Source organism: Zootoca vivipara, chromosome 14, assembly GCF_963506605.1.
Source record: "Zootoca vivipara chromosome 14, rZooViv1.1, whole genome shotgun sequence".
Classification (NCBI taxonomy): Eukaryota; Metazoa; Chordata; class Lepidosauria; order Squamata; family Lacertidae; genus Zootoca; species Zootoca vivipara.
The window spans coordinates 16,453,581-16,476,132 of record NC_083289.1 but is presented as its reverse complement, the minus strand read 5'-3'; the positions used below and the strand labels follow the sequence as shown (position 1 = coordinate 16,476,132).

At 47.1% G+C, this 22,552-nt stretch overlaps 2 protein-coding genes across 4 annotated transcripts in view; one reads left to right on the top strand and one right to left on the bottom strand.

Annotated features, from left to right (window-relative positions):
* IL16 (interleukin 16) overlaps positions 1-7,378 on the top strand; it is a 44,299-nt gene extending 36,921 nt beyond the window's left edge. For all 3 annotated transcript variants that reach the window (XM_035131849.2, XM_060282398.1, XM_035131848.2), the window contains exons 17-21: positions 790-976; positions 3,354-3,455; positions 4,457-4,706; positions 5,047-5,172; positions 6,516-7,378. In XM_035131849.2, the coding sequence (XP_034987740.2) occupies positions 790-976; positions 3,354-3,455; positions 4,457-4,706; positions 5,047-5,172; positions 6,516-6,712 (862 nt within the window). In that variant the 3' untranslated portion in view covers positions 6,713-7,378. The remainder of the gene's footprint in view (positions 1-789; positions 977-3,353; positions 3,456-4,456; positions 4,707-5,046; positions 5,173-6,515) is intronic.
* An 885-nt stretch (positions 7,379-8,263) lies between these two features.
* Positions 8,264-18,032, bottom strand: STARD5 (StAR related lipid transfer domain containing 5). Its single transcript, XM_035131343.2, has 6 exons — positions 17,816-18,032; positions 14,791-14,840; positions 13,327-13,459; positions 12,499-12,616; positions 11,256-11,349; positions 8,264-9,784 (listed from the first exon to the last, which is right to left on the bottom strand). The coding sequence occupies exons 1-6, from the start codon at positions 17,903-17,905 to the stop codon at positions 9,637-9,639; spliced, it is 633 nt and encodes a 210-aa protein (XP_034987234.1). The 5' UTR covers positions 17,906-18,032; the 3' UTR covers positions 8,264-9,636.
* Positions 18,033-22,552: the final 4,520 nt, after the last annotated feature.

Genomic DNA, 22,552 nt, shown 5'->3' with positions numbered 1-22,552 from the left:
CACACTTCATTGCCGCATCTCTTTTGGGATTTTGTCATTTTGCACCCAATGTTAGCCCTACTCAGAGTAGACCCATTTAAATGAATGGCTCTAAGGCCTCTCTGGCACGATATATTTAAAGGAGTACTATACCACCTTAAACTGTCATGGTTTCCTCCAAGGAATCCTGGGCAGTGTGGTTAGTTATGGGTCCTGAGCATCACTAGAAGATCCCAGTCTCCGCAGAACTACAGTTCCCAGAGTGCCCTGGGAAGACAGGCTGATTGTTAAACCGCTGTGTGCATTGTAGCCCTTAACAAACTACAATTCCCAGGATTCTTTGGGGGGAGAATCATTGAACAAGTATGAGAATGGATTTCTAAAATAGTAAATAACAGGCACAGGACCTCCAATCCAGATCAGAACCACCACCCCAAACACACACCTGCAGCTTGTGTCCATGTGCCACATGGACATAAGAGAGACCATCTATCCCAATGTAAAGAACAGGTGAAGGGGACTTAATTTGGATCAGGCAGTAGGGGGACGATGGAGGGGTAAAGCCTTCCCACCACCCCACCCCAACTCCCAATCTGGATCAGGTCCTTTGAGCTTCCTTTGATAAATTTTAAAAGTACGTATTTGCTAAAGGAATTCGGACATCAAAGTCATTCTGGGAAGGAAAAGCCCATTAACAATAAACCCACTGCAGTGGACCCAACAGTCCTCTGGTGTGTGGTGGGTCACAGGGAAAGCCTACTACAGTATGATAATTTGGTGTTTCTTGTTTCCTAATCCACAATCGGCCAGCCTCTCCGAGCTGAGAGACTACAGTGCAAGTCGGCCAGGCAGCGAAAAGGAGGGAGACAAGAGGATACACTCTTCCCCTCAACCTTTAGGCACCTCCTCAGGACAGGCTGTCATATCGCTGCTCACCCCTGAAGAACTGGAGAAACTCATGGAGGAGGTGAAGTCCTTAGACGAGGCAACGTTGAAGGTAAGTGTCTTGCTATGGACACTTCCAGTTTCCCCAACACTGTCCATTTTCAGTGGTTTTCAGCTGTTGGGTTAGGACTAGAGATGGATTTTCCCCTTACCATGGAGCATTTGATACATGTTGTTGTTGTTTAGTCGTTTAGTGGTGTCCAACTCTTTGTGACTCCATGGACCAGAGCATGCCAGGCACTCCTGTCTTCCACTGCCTCTTGCAGTTTGGTCAAACTCATGTTGGTAGCTTCGAGAACACTGTCCAACCATCTTGTCCTGCCGTCCTCTTCTCCTTGTGCCCTCAATCTTTCACAACATCAGGGTCTTTTCCAGGGAGTCTTCTCCTCTCATGAGGTGGCCAAAGTACAGGAGCATCTAAGTATTGATAAATAGGTAAAGGGTCCATCAGGTCCAGTCGTGTCCGACTCTGGGGTTGCGGCGCTCATCTCGCTCTATAGGTTGAGGGAGTCGGCGTTTGTCCGCAGACAGCTTCTGGGCCATGTGGCCAGCATGACAAAGCTGCTTCTGGCGAACCAGAGCAGTGCACGGAAACGCCGTTTACCTTCCCGCCGGAGCGGTCCCTATTTATCTACTTGCACTTTTTGATGTGCTTTCGAACTGCTAGGTGGGCAGGAGCTGGGACCGAGCAACAGGAGCTCACCCCGTTGCAGGGATTCGAACCGCCAACCTTCTGATCAGCAAGCCCTAGACTCTGTGGTTTAACCCACAGCGCCATGAAACGACCAATTATATGCCTTGCAAGCCACCACTGGTGTGGAAGGTTGTTAGAGTACTTTGAAATGGTGGGTGGTTTGTCATGTGTGGGGTGACGTTTTGGCAGTGGAGGCTGGTGACCATTGGAAGGTAGGGAGCCCAACAGGTGCAGCCACAGCCAATGACAGGAAGAGCCAGTGTGACCTAGTTTTGTCCTCATCCTTCTCCTCATTGACTTCAAGCTGATGGACAATGCCACTCCCTGAGCTGCTTAGGAGTGAAAAGGCAGGTGGGGACAGGCTGTGGGTGGCACGGAAGGGCCCTAGTCACCCTAATTGATCCATCCTTGGTCTCTAACATGATACCACTACTTCTGTTTGCTCCTGACCTGAGCAGAACCGATCCATTTTATTTCCAAAGGCTTAAAAGGCACCAACTCCTGCCCTCCTGGAGAACCAGATGGGCCTGGGCCACTTCCAGCTGTTCAGGCAAATAAATAATAATAACGACACAGAAAAACAAAATAATCTGTATGACTTAACAACAACAACAACAACAACAACAACAACAACAACAACAACAACAAAGAAGTATTTTACGAAAGCACGTCTCTTATTTGCTTAAATTTGCAGCTCTAAGCTGAGAGAGTCTGGCACATTTTGGGCTGACACACATAAAGACAAGTTGCAATGCTGATCAAATACCAAAAAACAAACTAACCAACCAGCGTTTAAATTGGAGACCTGCTTTGCACTTGAGGCCTAGGCCAAATTATCCTCCACTCCGCCCACCCCTTCTCTGATAGGCCCAGATAAAGGGTCTTGCACAAGATCTCCATAGGCAAACAGTCAGATCAATATCATTCCTGTGCAAGACCCTCAGCCTTACAAAGTAAATGAAAATAAAACCACATAAGACTCCATTTTGCCCTTTGTGAAACATGCTAAGGATGCAATCCTGACAACCCCACTTACCTGGGGGTTAGCTCCACTCAATTCAGTAGGACTTACTTATGAGTAGACATGGGACTTTTTTTTTTAAAGATTCACTTGCACAGATAAAGGAATATATGTGTGGATGCCCAAAACAGAAAAAGGAAGGAGGTGATGGGAGATTCGGGGACACCTCCAGAAACATTCCATGAAGTTCTTTCTTCCCAGCCAAACCTCCACAACAAAAGGTTGTGGCTCTGTTTCCTGCAGTGTAGTACTGCTTGTTTCTGCAGCAAATACATCACTGGGAGATAGGTTGCAAGGATGTTGGAAGCCTGGTGCCATCCAGACTCCAGTTCCCACCAGCCGCAGCCAGCATGGGCAGTAGAGTCAGGGGTGATGGGAGCTGGAGTCCCCCATCCCCGAGAAGACCACAGGTTTCCTTATCCTTGATCTTCCATATTGACAAATGTGGCAAAGCTCTACGAAGTCTGCTTCACTGGCACCGCAAGGGTGCCCACACACAGAGCAATCTACTTGCAAAGGAAGGCTCCTGCTCCATTAATGTGCTGAAGAGGAGATTTCAGCCAAAAAAAGCTTGTCACTTTGCAGAGCTGCTATGGAATCTCCTCCTCCAGCCAGCTATTGAGAGCATGGCGCTCTGGCTTGCGCCCCCCCCCCCGCATCGGTACATTTGGCCACTGCATTGACCGAGATCCACTTTCTTCTCCCTTTGCACAGCAACTCAGCGACATTCATGTCACAATTCTGCACAAAGAAGAAGGCGCTGGTCTTGGTTTCAGCCTAGCAGGAGGAGTAGACCTAGAAAACAAAGCCATTACCGTAAGTTAGCGGAGGGTTAACTCCCCCCCCAACCCAAAGGTTACATTCTCTCACGGACGACCTTCCTGGGGAGCTACATTCCAGTGGTGGGGAGGGCCAAAGGAAAAGGGGTGTGGCCAGCGACAAAAGTGGGTGGAGCTCTTACTTTTGTACATGCAATAGGCGATATTCTGGCTATACAGAACTCAGAGATTTCAACATGCTGAATTCACGGACCATGTGTAGCCAGACAGCAGCATCTGCAGAGGGCATGATGCAGGACTGATGAGGAGTGCGGCCCTCTGGAGTTTCCTGAGGGCCAGATAGAGAAGCTTGGGGTCGCATTTGGCTCCAAGGTCTGAGGTTTCCCCTCTCTGCCAGAAGCAACCTTGTTCTGTTTTCATCCCAAGGCATATGAAGAGCTATGGGCATGAAAAATGCAGTTCGCTCATTAGCAAATTATAACATTCCTGAGCATAGATTTCCAAGTCTATGACTGCATCTGACTGTTGGTTGTAGCAAGATGCTGCGCTTCAGGCAGCAAAATGTATTGGGCCAGCACTGGCAGGGACATTGCAAGTTCAATGACTTCCTATGCCCTCCATTTTTTTTTAATGTGTGGAGATGGAACAGATTTGCTAATTTGGGCTGGGAGGTCTGCAGGTCCCAAGACCTGGATGGCTTTCAAAGAGGATCTGGCAAATTCATGGAGGGTGAGGCTAACAGTGGCCACTAGCCATGATGGCTAGGCTCTGTCTCCATGGTCAGAGGCAGTTAATGCTTCTGTAATACTAGTTTGCTGGAAGCCAGAGGAGGGGAGAGAGCTCTTGTGCTTGAGTCCTGCTCGCCAGTTTCCAATAAGCATCTGGTTGGCCACTGTGAGAACAGGATCCTGGACTAGATGGGCCATTGGCCTGATCCAGCAGGCTCTTCTTATGTTCATAAAACCATGCTGTTTGATATGTCGAATTGAAAATGCCACACATCTTTTCTTTTATGCATGTGGTTGTGTTGTCTAACAGGTCCACAGAGTTTTCCCCAGTGGGCTTGCATGCCAGGAAGGAACTATTCAGAAAGGCGACGAGGTCTTATCGATCAACGGGAAGTCGCTCAAAGGCAACACTCACAACGAAGCACTGGAGATCTTGCGAAATGCCCGGCACCCGAAGCTGGCAGTCATCGTCACGAGAAAACCCAAAGAGGCTGAAAGCAGCCCCAATGTGTCCATCACATCCTCCGCCTCTATAGGAAGTGAAACTTCAATGGAGTCTAGTGAGTTATTTGTTAAGAAGGCTTAAATAAACAATAGGGTCCTGACCTGAGAAAAAGAGGTGCCGGAACTCACCGTGAACACCTCCCTTGTTCTCATATAATGGCAATGGCGCCCACCTGAGAGGTGCCAGTACTGAGTTCTGGCTGAAAAAAAGCCCTGGGGTCAGAGAAGGTGACCCCAGGGCCACATTCCCTTCTGGGTAATCTTCCAGGGGCCATATACTACTGCTGGGGCCAGATCCTTCCCAGGTGTACTTGGAGACGCACGCTCTCTACCACTGAGCTTCAGCCCATCCAAAACAACACACACCCCCTCTGACAATATTCTGTCTCCACACAGCATCTGAAGATCTGATCTTCACAGTTACACTGGAGAAGACATCTGCAGGTTTGGGTTTCAGTTTAGAAGGAGGGAAAGGCTCCATCAACGGAGATAAGCCAATCATTGTCAACAGACTTTTTAAAGGTATGTAATGGCTGCAAAATAGTTGAGCATTATTCCTTTTCAAACTGTAGATACTGTGACGCTCACAAAGGGGATCTTTAGTTTGCATAGAGGAAGGACAGAGAACCTGTGGCCCTCTAGATATTGTTGGTTTTTCAGTCTCAGCTAGGATGGCAAACAGTAGGAGATGATGGGAGTTGTAGTCCAACATCTGCAGGGCCACAGGTTGCCCATCCTTGGCACAGAGGCTCAACCCAGGTATGTATTAAACAGCCAGTGTGGTGTAGTGGTTAAGAGCGGTAGACTCGTAATCTGGGGAAGCGGGTTCGAGTCTCCGCTTCTCCACATGCAGCTGCTGGGTGACCTTGGGCTAGTCACACTTCTCTGAAGTCTCTCAGCCCCACCCACCTCACAGGGTGTTTGTTGTGGGGGGAGGAAGGGAAAGGAGAATGTTAGCCGCTTTGAAACTCCTTCGGGTAGTGATAAAGCAGGATATCAAATCCAAACTACTACTACTCCTCCTCCTCCTCCTCCTCCTCCTCCTCCTCCTCCTCCTCCTCCTCCTCCCTTCTTCCTTCTTCCCTGACCCTTGCAAACAGCACAGATGTGCTCATTTAACTTGGAAAAGCACAGAACAGACTTGAGCATGTTCCATGAACTGAGCAGGACCTAACATGCACGGTAATGTGCCCTATCAAACTCTTTACCCAGAGAGCAGAGTCTTGAGAGAATCACAGCGCCTGCTGTGGCTGCAGAGACCAGTAACTCGTAGCTGGTCTTGCACTGGTTTGCTGCATTTGCAGCACCGAAGTGACCTCCCCAGGGCGAAAGCCTAGGCAGTGTGTATGGAGGTCTTGGGCTGCCTAGACAAGACCCTCCTCTCAGCCTCACTGAAAGCAGAGTAATACATTTGGCACCAGCTTGGCTGCAGAAGTTGCTGGAAGGAGGCGTACAAGGCACCATCCAAACGTCTTATGGACTCCACTCTGGATTTGTGCAGGGTTTACTCCTCAGCCTTTTCTTCTCCCAAAGATGTCCTGCACTGAATTTGTGTCCCAATAACTTTGCACTGAATTTCTGTCCCAATAAATGCTGGAGTTTGCAACCTTTACACTGGTGACATTTGCAGAATGTCTCTTATGTGTATTTTTGCCTCTGGCCAATGGTCAAGCACAATGGGAATTGTGGTACAATGAGATGTATAGGTTGGCAATCCCTGCAGTTAGGAATGGGAACTACTGGTTGTGTCAAAGGCTTCATTGGAAGAGGTGGAGTTTGGGGTTGGTTGTCCCATTGTGTTTGTGCTGTTTCCCATATACCATCTTCTCATAAGCCGTCTATTGTACTCCTTTTGCTTCTTTTAGGGGCGGCATTGGGACACAGCCCCGCAGTTCAGCCTGGCGACGAGTTGTTACAGGTGCACACAACTTTGATGCAAGGACTCACTCGCTTCGAGGCCTGGAACATCATCAAGACGTTGCCCGATGGACCGATTAATGCTGTCATCAAGAGAAAAAATTCCATCAGCAAAACGACTGCATCTCTCCATGGAGAGGAATGACAGCAATTTTTAAAAAGGAAAGAACAGAGGCTGAACTGCTGCCCATGTTAAACCATGACCAAAAAAAAAGCTTTCATTTATCACTCAAAAGCCACAGAAGACCCAGATGCCCAGCACCAGATGTTTGTTGCGAGCGAAGAGAAAGTTGGCCAGGACTGAGAAGAGGTGTATGTCAAAAGTTTGGTTGGTTGTGGTCCCAGTATTAATAAAGCAGCTGCCGCGAGCGGTACACTAATTAAAAGGAGGCTTTGTTAACAGGCAACTCAAGAGCCAAACCCCGTAAATCACCTTGGGGGTGAAACAGACGCTGATGAATTAACATGTCTTGATTGCATAATGAGTGGATGAAGCACATTGCTCATGCACCCACATCTGCCAGGGAAGAATGGCGCATGGAAGTGGTTCTGGACATATGGATCCCCTTGATGGATGGGAACCACATGTGTAGTCTAGGTGGCACATTTCGGCATGAGCCACCTTCTATCGCTGCAAGATGTAGAAAGTGGGCGCATGGTTTTGCTTACAGTGCAACACTGACGGGAACCCATGGCCTCGTCACTTAAGGGCCGTGCGTGGATTCGGGGCATATCCGGCTCAGGGACACTTGATTTAGCAACATCTTTCAACTCTGTTCTATGTTGCCCAAATAAATCATCACTGTTGTAATCACTGTTAGTTTACTTGTAATTACCACTCACTCCTCTTTAATGAACTTGCCTGGCCATCACTCTTCAAGGTTACCATGGCTTTCCAGCCGCAACACAAACACATCAGCGACAGCTCAAAAGCACCATCTATTATGATTATGATTAATTTACAAGGTGCTAACCATCTTATTGGGACGCAGGTGGCGCTGTGGATTAAACCACTGAGCCAAGGGCTTGCCAATCAGAAGGTTGGCAGTTCGAATCCCTGCAACGGGGTGAGCTCCCGTTGCTCGGTCCCAGCTCCTGCCAACCTAGCAGTTCGAAAGCACGTCAAAGTGCAAGTAGGTAAATAGGTGAAGGTAAACGGGAAGGTAAACGGCATTTCCGTGTGCTGCTCTGGTTCGCCAGAAGCGGCTTTGTCATGCTGGCCACATGGCCCGGAAGCTGTATGCCGGCTCCCTCGGCCAATAATGCGAGATGAGTGCCGCAACCCCAGAGTCGGTCACGACTGGACCTAATGGTCAGGGGTCCCTTTACCTTTTTAACCATCTTATGGTCAATAAAAACAGAAAGTGTAGAAGAGTTTTATTGCCTGAGCTGTGTGATCAACCAAATAGCATATGGTGGGACAGGGAGGAGGTCACATGCTTAAATGCTTCTCTTTCTCTCCACAAAATATCCCTGCACCCAGAAGACTAGCATGTTAGAGCAAAGGCTAAGCCAGGCTTTCTACCAGCAGAGGTGGGTGTTTGTGTGATGCTCTCACCACTACCCACAGCACTGTTATCTGAATGCTGTTTGGTAAAGGGGAATAAAAGCAAATCCACAGCAAGGAGAATTTGTGCTAACATACAGTGGCATGGCTAAGGATGCCCACCAACTGTAAGGCCTTGCAAACCTAAAGCCAGATCCAAGTGTGTGTGTTTTTATTGACTTATAGGGCATTTGTACAAAGGTATCCGGAGTTGTTTACACATAGCCGTGAGAAACAAGGCAGTTTCTGCCTGCAGGCTTACAATCTAAAAAAACCCCAACAACACAAAACATAAGGAGAAAGGGAAGGCGGCACAGGGGTACTAGAAGGTCTTCTCCATTCAGCTCAATGGGGCGGAACTGCCTTCATTAGTCAAGCAAACGAGGGCAGGGATATTTCCCATAGTTCCATGCATGCATTGCAGCACACATCGGATTCTGCTTCAGGCTGCTGGGCTACCCAGATCTTATCGACCTGGATTGCAGCTGACTTTACAGGGAGGCGATCGCAATTATGTGCTTCCCACCCTAGGGCAGAAGTGTGCAGATAGTTTCCTTTTAAGAGCCACTCCCACCCATGTTTTTTCCTCCGCTAGCATGTTTTGCTTGTCATGCAAGCAGCACCTGACTCCTCGGTGCTTGGATTGGAAGCGCATCATTAGAATGAACGACACTGAGTCTATATAGGCGTCTGGACAAGCAAAGCCATCACGGCAGAGGTGGTAGTAGCTTCAGAACACCAAAAAATGTTCAGGGATTCCAGAGGTGTTGTAAAGTGGGATGATAGGACTCATGACAGCCCAGGATTAAAAAAAACTGAAATCAAAAGGGGGTTCCTTGTTGTACTGGAAAACCGCAGTTCTTAATTATTATAGAAAGGCAAAAGAACTAGGATAGGGGTAGGCAATGTTGCACCCCACCCCACCCCAAATGCTGTTGAGATTCTCAATACCCACCAGCGCAGGATTATACCAAAGCACTGTAATGCAAGCCCTGCTTGATGTCAAGGCATCTGTTAAAAATCTTCCCCAACTAAAAACCAATGGGATTTGCAATTGCTTTGTTTCGATCACACCCCAAAGCTGCCACAGTTTTGAATCCCACACCTCCACATTGTCCAGTAACTTATGCACTCGCATATAATAATAATAATATTTTATTATTTATACCCCGCCCATCTGGCTGGGTTTCCCCAGCCACTCTGGGTGGCTTACAACAGAAAAATGAAATAAAACAATTAAACATTAACAGCCTCCCTAAACAGGGCTGCCTTCAGATGTCTTCTAAAAATCTGGTAGCTATTTTTCTCTTTGACATCTGATGGGAGGGCGTTCCACAGGACAGGCACCACCACCGAGAAGGCCCTCTGCCTGGTTCCCTGCAACTTGGCTTCTCGCAATGAGGGAACCGTCAGAAGGCCCTCGGTACTGGACCTCAGTGTCCGGGCAGAATGATGAGCATGAGGGCAATCGCAGAATTCTGTGCGCTCACAAGTTCAATTGGAGTTTGTTTGTTTTTAATTGCTTAAGCCGCTAGTTTTAACACTGCTTTGGTCAGATTGCTGTAAAAACCGGTCATGCTGCTTGGGAAGAAGGACTCCACAACTGTTTGAGGAAGGTTGCCGCCTAGGTCTGTCTGAAAGAAACTGAGGAGTTGCGTCTTACATGGCTCCCTGTGGGGAGAGAAACAAACCAACAAGCCCAAAATAAGTCAGCAGAAATCACCATTTAGCCAGAGATGCAGGGGAGCCCATTTCTGTAGTCCCACCCATGTGGCCTGAGGTTTCCGATACTTGAAGCACTAGGATACCACTTCAAGAAGTCATGGTTTCCCCAAAGAATTCTGGGAGCTGTAGTTCGTTAAGGGTGCTCAGAGTTTTTAGGAGGCCCCTATTCCCCTCACATAGTTGTAATTCCCTGAATTCCCTGTGAAGAGGGATTGGTTGTTAAAGCACTCTGGAAAATGTAGCTGTGTGGGAGGAACATAAGTCTCCTGACAACCCTCAGCACCCTTTGAAAACTACAGCTCCCAGAATGCTTTGGGGGGAAACCACGGCTGTTTCCATTAGTATCACAGTGCTTTTGTATGGTGTTAATGTGGCCATTATCAGAATGGCAGGACATGTGGCAATGTCCCCCATGTTGCATTATACATTTAAAGCCTTATGGTACCATTTTAACAGGAATGGCTTCCCTCAAAGAATCCTGGGGGTTGTCGTCTGTTGAGGGTATAGAGAATTGCTTGGAATTCCCAGAATTCCTTAGGAAGAGAGATTGATTGCTAAACCACTCGGGAATATGTGTGCTGTTTTAGCCCCATACAGCAAGAGTGCTCAAAGCCTGCATATATTGGAAATAAGAGGACATTATGATACCCCGGCTTCAAAGGCCCCAACCTCCCAGAAGCCTTTGCAAAAAATGAACCAGGAAGAAGCTGCTCGCAGAGCAATCAGCCATTTTACCCGCAGCAAGCTGACTGCATGTCTCAGCAAATCCAGTCTCCTTGTATCCCACCTTTAGAGACTTTAGTATCTAGTGGGATGGTGGGCAAACCTTTGCCTAAACTTTGTAACAACTCCTCCCACTCAACAAAAGCAAGAATCCAACAACATGCACTATATATATATAGTGGTACCTTGGTTCTCAAACAACTTGGAACCCAAACACTGCAAAGTAAGTGTTCTGGTTTGTGAACTTTTTTTGGAAGCCGAACGTGCTCTGTTTTGAGTGTTACGCTTCTAGTTTGAGTGCCACACTTCTGTTTTGACTGTTACACTGAGGTCTGTCTGGTTTTGCTATTTATTTTGCGTTTTTGCGGCTCTTTTTTGTTTGTTTTTGTGACTGTGTGGAACCCAGTTCAGCTACTGATTGACTGATTGTGTGACTACAGTACATTGTTTACTGCTTTCATTTTATACATCAATGGTTTCTTTAGATAGTAAAATTCATGTTAAATTACTGTTTTAGGGGTTGTTTTTAAAACTCTGGAACAGATTAGTCCATTTTGCATTACTTTCTATGGGAAAGCGCGCCTTGGTTTTGGAACGTTTTGGTTTTGGAATGGACTTCCAGAACGGATTAAGTTTGAGAACCAAAGTACCACTGTACATGCTTGTGATACTACAACATTTCCACCCATCGTACCCTGGGGCCGGGATGCAGAAACAGCCACAGGGATAATTAAGGCCTCTCACGTAACTTGGTCGAGGTTGGCAGAGGGGGTGCTCCACATTGGTCGCTGCAAGGAAGAGATATAAAAATAATGCACAAGATAAAGTCCATTTAGTGCTTTGGGGAAAAGAAAGCCTTTTCAGTTTCAAAGTAATAGTAGAAATACAGTCGTACCTTGGATTCCCAACGCCCTGGAACTCAGACGTTTTGGCTCCCGAACGCTGCAAACCCGGAAGTGATTGTTCCAGTTTGCAAACGTTCTTTCGGAACCCAAACGTCTGATGGGGCTTCTGTGGCTTCTGCTTGGCTGCAGAAGCCGCAATTTGGTTTTCAAACGTTTTGGAAGTAGAACGGACTTCTGGAACGGATTCCGTTCGACTTCCAAGGTACGACTGTAATAAAGAACAGCAAGAGGGGTGCCTTACAATGCAGAAGGAACACTTTTAAGGTCAGGGTGGGGTGTAACATTAAAATGCAATATCTCGCTCAGAATGAGGCAGCTTCCTATGTTTCTTTATCCATGAGGACTAGAGTCTTACTTTATTTTTAGGGGAAAGTCCACTCTTTGGTAGAGCATCTGCTTGGCATGTATCCCAAGGATCCTAATTTCCCACTGTCAGTCAGGGTAGAAAGTACACACCCTAGAATGGACCAATGGTCTCATTTGACGCAAGGTAGCTTTCTAGGTGGCAAGAAGCACAGTGTTTGCAGCACGGTGTGTGTGTGTGTGTGTGTGTGTGTGTGTGTGTGAGAGAGAGAGAGAGAGAGAGAGAGAGAGAGAGAGAGAGAGAGAGAGAGAGAGAGAGATCTGAAATAGCCAGCTAATTGCTTAGTTGCCAGCATCTAGGAATTTTTTTGTTTTTTGTTGGTGGGGATCAAAACTGAAATTTTCAGGTTGTTGCATTGTGTGCTATGTATGAGACTGTTGGGTCTCTCACCTATGCTGTTACTGAATGGCTACTGGCTTTCAGAGCATCAGGTCACACATGTGAGACCATTGCTTGATGGCAGCAACATCTAAGCAGTGGTGTGTGTGTGTGTGTGTGTTTGTGTGTGTGTGTGATGGCACATGACAGGTCAAGTACCACAGAAAGGGAATTTCCTGGTTGCCCCCAGTTGCTGCCAATCCATACCTACAGCCACTGGTATTAAGTACTTATACTAACATGGGCACCAGCCTATGCAGGCCAATATATTTAGGCGTTGGCCATCTTACCATTAGATGTGATGGTTCCGTCCTCATCCCGCTTAATCAGGACGACGTCTATGAACTCCCTCGGAGAGATGATCTTCATAAAAGCCGACGGTGTGATAGTTCTGACTATGGAAACATCCTACAAAGCACAAACCAGGGCTATGATGTAATATTTAGGCGTATTTGTTGATCAACGCTCAACCATGGATGGCCACAATGCATTTCCTTCTATCAGACCTAAATGACCACACAACAGCTAAGGTTGCTAGCTACATTGCTGGGGCAATTAGAATAAAGGCCACCAACTGATTGATAATTCAGAATTCTAATTTGTGCTTTTATCAGATCTTTTTCTGTATACATTGTATCGTTTTATTGTGCCTTTGGCTAATGCGAATAAAGTTGTTTATTATTTTTTTAATTTTTTTTAAATTATTATTATTAGTTTATCTACTGCAGGTACCCCATCCCGGACTTCATGTGCACCATACATTTGAAGAAGTATCATACTCCTTCAAACAGTCATAGCTTCCCCCAAAGAATCCTGGGAGTTGTAGTTTGCTAAGGGCGCCAAGAGTTGTTAGGAGACTCCTATTCCCTCCGAGAGCTACAGTTCCCAGAGTTCCCTGGGAAGAGGGATTGATTGTTAAACCACTACAGGAAATGTAGCTCTGTGAAGGGAATAAAGTTCTCTAACTCCTTTCAGCACCCTTAACAAACTACATTTCCCATGATTTTGGAGACTGTTTTAAAGTGAAATGAGACTATTTTAAACGTTAAGCACGGGTGGACCCAAAATGCAGCAGCTACACTTTACCAGTTGCCACAGTCCAACTGTGTTATACTTACTTCGCTAATCTCTTCAACGACTTCAATCTCCTTCACATTTGGATCCCACTTTTCTCGAAGTCCACCCGCCTCTGGTTTCAAACATTTAAAGACATCCTCCGGTTTTGCAGGCATAATCCCTTCCGCTTTGTATCTTTCGGGGGAAGAAAGAACAAAAGGGGGCATACAGACATTAACAAATAATTTAAAAATTGCCCTCATTTTATTTCGGTCTCCGTAGGCAGACCTCTGGTGCTAGATATTTTTCAATGCCCCATCATCCACCTGATAAACTCAAATCAAATGTCATGTGTACTGGAAATGCATTATTCGTAACGGTGACTTTGCTTTGGCTTTGTACATAACAATCCACCTGCCCCCCCACAGGTGACTACCAATTTCATACAGGTATGGGCTGGGGGAGGAGAGATGGATTGTTCCATCCCTCTTTCCTCCAGCTCGCTCAGTGTCCATGCCAGGTGGGGAGAAAGGGGAGTCTCCCCACAACCAGGATGGACCTAGTGGGTTGATGTGGGGTGGGGAGAGACTGGTCACCCTATTCTTCTTCCTATAGTCCACTTGGTAGAAGGCATTTTTAAAAATTAGTCTGCCAGTTGGTTGGAGGCTGTGTGGGGTGGCTGGGGAGAAAATCTGCAGGCTAGTAACTTGTGTGGCTTATTTGCAAGCCTGCTCTACTTGGTGGAAAACCGCAGCCTCTCAACCTAACTCTCTTGCAGGCTGAAAGAGAAAGATGCAACAAAAATTTATCACAAACTCAAAATCTGGAAATATTATTATTAATAATAATATTTATACCACCCAATCTGGCCACTCTTGGCCAACAGAATATTAAAAACATGATAAACAGCAAACATAAAAAACTTCCCTATACAGGGCTGCCTTCAGGTGTCTTCTAAAAGTCAGGTAGTTGTTTCCTTGACATCTGATGGGAGGGCATTCCACAGGGCGGGCACCACCACCGAGAAGGCCCTCCTCTGCCCGGTTCCCTGTAACCTCACTTCTCGCAGGGAGCGAACCGCCAGAAGGCCCTTGGAGTTGGACCTCAGTGTCCGGGCAGAATGATGGGAGGTGGAGACGCTCCTTCAGGTTTACTGGGCCGAGGCCGTTTAGGGCTTTCAAGGTCAGCACCAACACTTTGAATTGTGCTTGCAACGTACATTTGAGAACTTAGATGTATAAAAACTGAATGGAAACTGCCCATTCAATCCTATATTTGTTATTTGGCAATCGGCCCCAATGGAACTTATTTCTGAACAGACACATATTTTTATTTATTTATTATTTATTTATTAAATATAGATACTGCCCTTCATCAAAAGATTTCTGGGCAGTTCACAGGATATATAGGATTGTACTGCAGATGTGACCAAAGTGGTGGGATCTACCTCCCACCCCCCAAGTAATTTACCTCCTTAATAAATATGCTCATTTTGGGTGTGTGCGTTTGTGTGCAACTTTACTTACATGTTTCCACGAAACTCCGTTGATGGTCTCCAAGATATTGAAAGTTCATTCTAGAAAAATTAAATTAAATCAGTCAAAATCCACCCCCACAGTATAACTGTGTCGAGTGAGGTTATTTTTTTAAAAAAAAAAACTTTTAAAAAACTCAGCATTTATATAGCACTTTAGAAGTGTTTCAAGCTCTCTACACATCTATTATCTCAGTATTTCCCAAATGGTCCTGTAAGATAGTTAGAATAAATATCCTCTTATATTGCAGGTGGGGAAACATGGTTGGGACAAAGAGTGTGTGGCTTAAACCAGTGTGCTGAATTAGTTAGAACGCTGGATTAAATTCAGGGAAACGCAGGCCTGAATCCCTACTCAGCCCTGAAATTCACTGGGTTTGTGACAGCCACCAACTACCGGTATCTGTCTTACATCTTACATGTTTGTTGAGAAGACAAATGATTAGGATACGATCCAAGTTGCCTTCTTCTCCTTGACGGCAATGTAGGATACAAATTTGTTGTTGTTTAGTCGTTTAGTCGTGTCCGACTCTTCGTGACCCCATGGACCATAGCATGCCAGGCACTCCTGTCTTGCACTGCCTCCCGCAGTTTGGTCAAACTCATGTTCGTAGCTTCGAGAACACTGTCCAACCATCTCGTCCTCCGTCGTCCCCTTCTCCTAGTGCCCTCAATCTTTCCCAACATCAGGGTCTTTTCCAAGGATTCTTCTCTTCTCATGAGGTGGCCAAAGTATTGGAGCCTCAGCTTCAGGACCTGTCCTTCCAGTGAGCACTCAGGGCTGATTTCCTTAAGAATGGATAGGTTTGATCTTCTTGCAGTCCATGGGACTCTCAAGAGCCTCCTCTAGCACCATAATTCAAAAGCATACAAAGGATACAAATACTGTACAACAATAGATGCATCACTCATATTTGGAAGTCTTGTTTATTTGTTTCAGGGGAATAATGCCAAGGGCCAGCATTCAAATAGAGTACCTTTCGAAACAAAGAAGTCTGCAGCACTTCAAAGGCTAACACATTTAGTGTGGCATAAATGTTCATAGACTAGACCAGCCTGTCTATACACATACGAAACTGCCTTATTGCAAGTCAGACCATTGGGTCCATGTAGTTCAATATTGTCTACACTGACTGGCAATACTGCAAATGGAACGTGGGACTTTCTACAGCATCAACAGGAACAGAGCCGACTTTCTCCCAATATCTATGGGTGCAGTGAAGTTGTTAATTTCTGCTTGTGTACACACCAGGGGGCAGTGACAGGGCAAGGGAGTCTTTACACTATGCCAAGGTGTTCACATAGGAGAATGTCTGTATATAATTTTTATTGAATTGTCTGTTTTACAATTTAAAGTACTCATTTTTACATGAGTCCAGCTGTCCTTTGTCAACAGCAAATTATCACTGTTTTGTGTGTTGAATATATGCTATATGGTAATTTATGGACCTAATAGGTAACTAAAGCCATTTGCACATAACAAATAGGAGCCTTACCCGACACAAAGCACTGTTGCTGCTTGTAGGTTTAATTTTATTAGTTTTTTATCTTATATTTTGGAAATGTACATCCAAGACAGTGGGGCCCTAAGCTATAGCTTGTTTAGCTTATAAGTACGGTAAATCTGGCACTGTCCCAGGGAAATTCCTCATAGAGTGGTACCTCGGGTTAAGAACTTAATTCGTTCTGGAGATCCGTTCTTAACCTGAAACTGTTCTTAACCTGAGGTTACCACTTTAGCTAACGGGGCCTCCCGCTGCCGCCAGTGCACGATTTCTGTTCTCTTCCTGAAGCAAAGTTCTTAACCAGAGGTACTATTTCTGGGTTAGCGGAGTCTGTAACCTGAAGCGTCTGTAACCTGAGATGCCACTGTACTGAAAACAAGTTTGGCGGCTCCAGCTTCCTTGAAACCACATTGTCTCCTCCCAGCCAGCAACACCACACTGTAGCGTGTCCTGGGATGCACCAATGAGACATGCTGATTCCTTCCCCCTCCCCCTCCTCCACCAGGCTAAACAATGAGTGTTACATTGCTTGCTTCTTCGCAGCATGAACAGACACCATAGGGGAGAGGGAACTGAATGAATTCCCTCCAACATTTCAGAGATGCAGGGGCCGCGGCTGCGGCCGGGGGGGGGGGGGAGAATACAAGCCCCTCTTCACGCACTTGAGGAGGTTCATGCCCTCTCCCGCCCCTTCTAAATAACCCATTGTTCCCCATTTTCTCTCCAAGGTTTCCGTTTCAGATCGTCCATGAATCTGCCCAACCCAATTTTAAAGCCACCGCCGTCTCTTGTGGCAGCGAGTTCCACAGATTTAACTGTGCCCTGGGTGAATTGCTCTCTCTTATCTTCCAGCATTCAGCTCTGTCTTATGTCCACTACTTCTAGTGTTACGAGAGAGGGGGAGAGGAGACTTTTCCCCGTCCACTTTCTCCAATGCCAGACTCAATTTTATATACTGAGTTACTACTGTTCCTCCTTTCCAATAACCCATGCACCCACCCCACGCTGTAAGGTCCCGGGGGACTCTCAAGCCAGAACAGATGCCTCTCAACGCACATTCAGCAGCTACAACAAAGAGTCTTGTGGCCCCGGGAAGAACCTTTGTCACCAATTCCTTTTGCTGTTTGCCATTAGAGGAAGCAGCTCGCTCGCATTTTGCGTCCTGGGCTACGCATTAAATGCGCGCACGAGGAAAGCTACCAACCACATCCCGGGCCAGCTTCTTTTTCCACCTGCCAGCCCGGACCGGCAGCCGCTCTCCCAGGACGAGCAAGCTAGGCGCATCCCCCCTTCCAAAAGCGGTACCATCATAGAACTGTAGAGTTGGAAGGGATCCTCCAAGGTCATCTAGTCCAACCTCCTCCCCCCCCCCGCGCAATGCGGGAATCTCAACTAAGGCATCCATGACAGATGGCTATCCAACCTCTACTTTAAAAGGAGAGTCACCGGGATTTCACCCCCTCTGCGGTGAGAAGGGGGGCAACCTCCCCAAGCGCGCCGCGCGGGCCTCACCGTGCGCTTGCAGCTGCGCCACCCGCTGCAGTCTTTGCGATAGCTCTGCAGGCGCTCCGCAGCCCAGCTGGCGGCCTCCCGGTAGTCCATGTCGCCGGCGAGCGGGAGGGCAAAATGGCTCTGGCGCTACCGGCTGCTGGCCCAGAAGCTCGGAAGCGGGGAAACGGAGCTGCCCAGCAGGCCGGCCCAGAAAAGGGGCCGAGCCTCTGCGGGGAAGCGCCCCTGCCTGGAGGCAGCATCGCGGCGCCGGGGCCGCTCTCCCCGGCTTGTCCCAGGGAGCGCCGCTTGCGCACGTGGGCGGATCAATGGCCCGGAGCGGAGCGGTGGTTCCCGTGTAAAACGGAGGAGGAGGAGGGAAGAGGTTTGCTGAGTGCCATCGCTTGCTGAATCGGGTGGGAGAGGGAGGTGGCTGGTTGCCGGACTCCCGCTGCCCCCCTCCCCGCGCCGCGGCTTTAAAGGAGAAGGCGGTGCGTGCTTTTCATCCAAGGGGAAATTAAAGCAGCACACACAACTTTAGCCCCTCTCCGTCAATGCGTTGCCGGGGTAAAATTTCAACAATAAGGGGCACTTCGCCACGGGAGTGCCCTATACAGATGGGAACATCCAGTACATTTTAATTGAAGCGGGAATAAAAGTTGGTACTATAAAATAGAGGCCGTGCGCCCAGGAACCTTTCACAGTTCAGTTTTCAGTCGCATTACTGGGACTCTGGGAGAATTCGAGAAAGCACTAACCAGAACCATCAGTAAAGATTCGGGTAGCAATCATAGCTGCCAAGTTTTCACTTTTCTCGCGAGGAAGCCTATTCAGCATAAGGGAAAATCCCTGTAAAAAAGGGATAACTTGGCAGCTATGGTAGCAATTTAAAGTGTAATCAAGACATTACTGTAGTATGTATCAGTTTTTTTTAGGATACAGGCAACTCTACAAATGCACGACGTATTTATTTATGCAGTTAAGAAAAGAAAAAGGGGGAGGGTGCTCCATGTGTTTGAAATAAGATTTATTTCAGCCCCTATGTGTTTTTTTGGAACAAATCCTTACTTGGGTTAAAAACGTGCTCTGTTGGATTTACAGTATTCCAAAATAAGTCAGGACTCAGGCCTGGAATGAATCTTATTTCAAGCACCTGATGTTTCCCCTCTTTCCACCTCTGCTACCGGTAGTAGCGTGTTCTCCAGGGATTTTTTTAAAAAAAGTTATATTGTTGGTGGTGGACCACACCTCCCATCATCATTTGCTGCCAAGGAGTGTGGTGGAGTCTCCTCCTTTGGAGGTCTTTAAGCGGAGGCTTGACAGCCATCTGTCAGGAATGCTTTGATGGTGTTTCCTGCTTGGCAGGGGGTTGGACTGGATGGCCCTTTGTGGTCTCTTCCAACTCTATGATTCTATGATCCCCTGGGCATAGTCAGGTGGGTGGAGGGGAGTAGCTGTCCCAAATCATGTAAATAAAAGTACTTAGCTAGCTGACCAATTGAGTCACAGATAGCTTGGTTCTGCCCCCCCCCAACAAAAGGCCTCCCCCCACAACATAAATCCTGCCTCTTCCCTGACCATAGGTGATGCTGGCTAAGTCTGATGGGTGTTGCAGTCCAGCAATCCCTGTGCTCTATAGATAGGAAGCTGCCCACAGTTTGTCCCATCTAGTTCAGTACTGTCTACTGGGACTGGCAGTGGCTCTCCAAAAGTTTAGGCTTTGCCATCACTTGATCCTGGAGATGCCAGAACTGAACCCGGGGCCTTCTGCAGGCAGTGGATGATCATGACAACTGAGCTGCAGATGGGGGTGAAAGTATTATTGCAAAATAAGACCCGAAGACCCAGGTGCAGGAGAGAGGTGTGCCACAGCCATGTCCAATTTGTTCCCACCAATCCTCCTGAGAGTCCAATTTCACCAGCTGTAACAGAATGGCAATTGCTAGCACACAATGGCATATATTGCCTGTTTCAAAGGGACGCTTCCAAGCTGTGGAGCTGGAATTCATGTGTAATTTGACGCTATCAGATTTGGGCTCAACAGGGACTGGGTGTGGCTAGCCCACTGTAGAAAGTAAATGTGCCCTCTGTTTGTGCCCGCTACAAATCTTGCTTTGCCAGCTCATTACCAGCTGGGAGAGGGTTACGCCCACTCTGGTTGAACCATTTACACTTTCAACTGGATCTTTTTTTTCATTTATGCCCTATTTAACACGCCTCTCTCTTTCATTGCCAGTCTTCTCATATAACAAGAAGCCTCGTCCTCCCCACTTCCTGTGTGTCTTTCTCCTCCTCACATCTGCAAATATGGCTGGGGAAAGCGTCTGTCTGAAACCCCAAGGAGCCATTTCCAGTTGCTGTAGACCAGGGTTTCCCAAACCTGGGTCTCCAGCTGCTTTGGAACTACAATTCCCATCATCCCTGACCACTGGTCCTGCTAGCTAGGGATGATGGGAGTTGCAGTCCAAAAGCAGCTGGAGACCCAAGTTTGGGAAACCCTGCTCTAGACAATACCAAGCTAAATCAATAATCTTCAGCCTTTTCAGACTCAGGGCCCATCATTTCCATGATATATCTATATGTTGGTAGTGTTGCCATGGTGGCCCAGTTTAGATGAGGTTGTGGTACTGCATTCTCCTGGCCTCCAGCTGAAGACCAATGAGGCAGATGAACTGAAGGTCTGGCTTGATTTAAGCAGATTGCAAATGCAAAGTGGGGAAGGGTCAGAGTTCTTAAGCTCCTAGGAGGAAAGATGGACTATAATAATTTGTACGGTGGTATCTTGGTTCTCAAATGCCTTGGTACTCAAACGACTTGAAACCCAAACACTGCAAACCCAGAAGTAACGTTTTTCGGAAGCTGAACGTGCTCTGTTTTGAGTGCTACTCTTCCGTTTTGAGTGTTATACTGAGGTCTGTCTGTTTTTGCTATTTATTTTGTGTTTTTGTTTTTGCGGCTCTTTTTTGTTTGTTTTTGTGACTGTGTGGAACCCAGTTCAGCTACTGATTGATTGTGTGACTGCAGTACATTGTTTATTGCTTGCATTTTATGGATCAACGGTCTCGTTAGATAGTAAAATTCATGTTAAATTGCTGTTTTAGCGATTGTTTTTAAAAGTCTGGAACAGATTAATCTGTTTCACATTACGTTCTATGGGAAAGCGCACCTTGGTTTTGGAATGCTTTGGTTTTGGAACGGACTTCTGGAACGGATTAAGTTTGAGAACCAAGGTACAAGTGGTACAGACGATCCGTTCTGTGGTGCTCTTAGTCTCCAAGGTGCCACCAGACTTTTTGCTTCACTATAAAGTTACCCTTGTGGAGTACGTCACCCAGGGCCGTCTTAAGCACCTTTGGCGCCCTGGCGCCGTGGTGCGGCGGATCCCTCTGCCGCCCCCCGCCGCCCCATTTTCCAGCACGACAGGCGGGCGGCCTCAGTGCGCAGCGTGGTTGCCGAGGGCGCTGCTGCACGACGGGCGGGTGGGCGGGCTTGCTGCGCGGCCGAGCGGGCGGGCAGGCGGGGCTGCGTGGCGCCCCCCTGGCGGGCTGGCGCCGTGGCGCCCTGCACCACCCAGCCTGGCCGTAGAGCCGGCCCTGACATCACCAATAAAATAAGGAGGCAGGGTTTACAGACCAACCTTGCAATCCGTTTTTGTCTCCACCTTCCACAAAATGTGGAAGAACCAGTTTCGCTGCTACTGTGTGTAAACATACGAATCCAGCCTCTCACCTCCTCTGTGTTAGGGCCAGCCCAATATATTTTGCTGTTTCACTGAGATTTGTCTTCACCTCTTAGAACAATTAAACTTTAAACTGATTTATAATATTGCAGCGTTAGTCATTGTATTGGAAATGGGCACTGTGCAAAACTGAAGCAAAGCAGATATAGTGGTACCTCTGATTAAGAACTTAATTCATTCCGGAGGTCCGTTCTTAACCTGAAACTGTTCTTAACCTGAAGCACCACTTTAGCTAATGGGGCCTCCTGCTGCCGCCGCGCCGCTGGAGCATGATTTCTGTTCTCAACCTGAAGCAAGGTTCTTAACCTGAGGTACTATTTCTGGGTTAGCGGAGTCTGTAACCTGAAGCATTTGTAACCCGAGGTACCACTGTACTAACACTGATGTTAAGAAGGGAATTGACCAGATGTGCGTTTTCAACTATGTTCAACTACCGCTTTTAATATTTTATTTAATGCCAGTGATGAGCATTGTATTGTACAGAGTTAGAAAGTGCACTGTTGATCTGGAGGCAGAACAGGCAATGAGCTGCTAAGTAGGTTTGCAATCTGAAAGCGGTTGTCATACAAACTCGGAGCAAGTAGCCACCAATCCTCGCGATTTTATACAGCCAGGTGGAACCCTATTGGGCTAACTGTGTCAGGTGGCAACTGCTGAACTGGAAGATGTAGTACCATCCTCCAGCCATAGGTGGTACCCAAGCATAACAGAGCAACTCAGCAGCACCACCTTCTGGCAACGACGCAGAATACAATACTTCCTGTTGTGTTCTTATACAAACTTAACCTAGGAATACATCCTTTTGAATGCATTGTGGCTTACTTGTGAGTATACTTAGATTGGATACACCAAGATTCATGAGAGGGTGGAATAAGTTTCACACAATGTTTTCTGTACATTTCTTTTGAGTGCTTTTAAATGCCTTTCTCTACTGCTGCAATATCATTTCACAGTAACAGTTCAGCCATGAATAATTGAATATAGAGAATCTTGCTTAGTATAAGGACTAATTGGTATCTGCT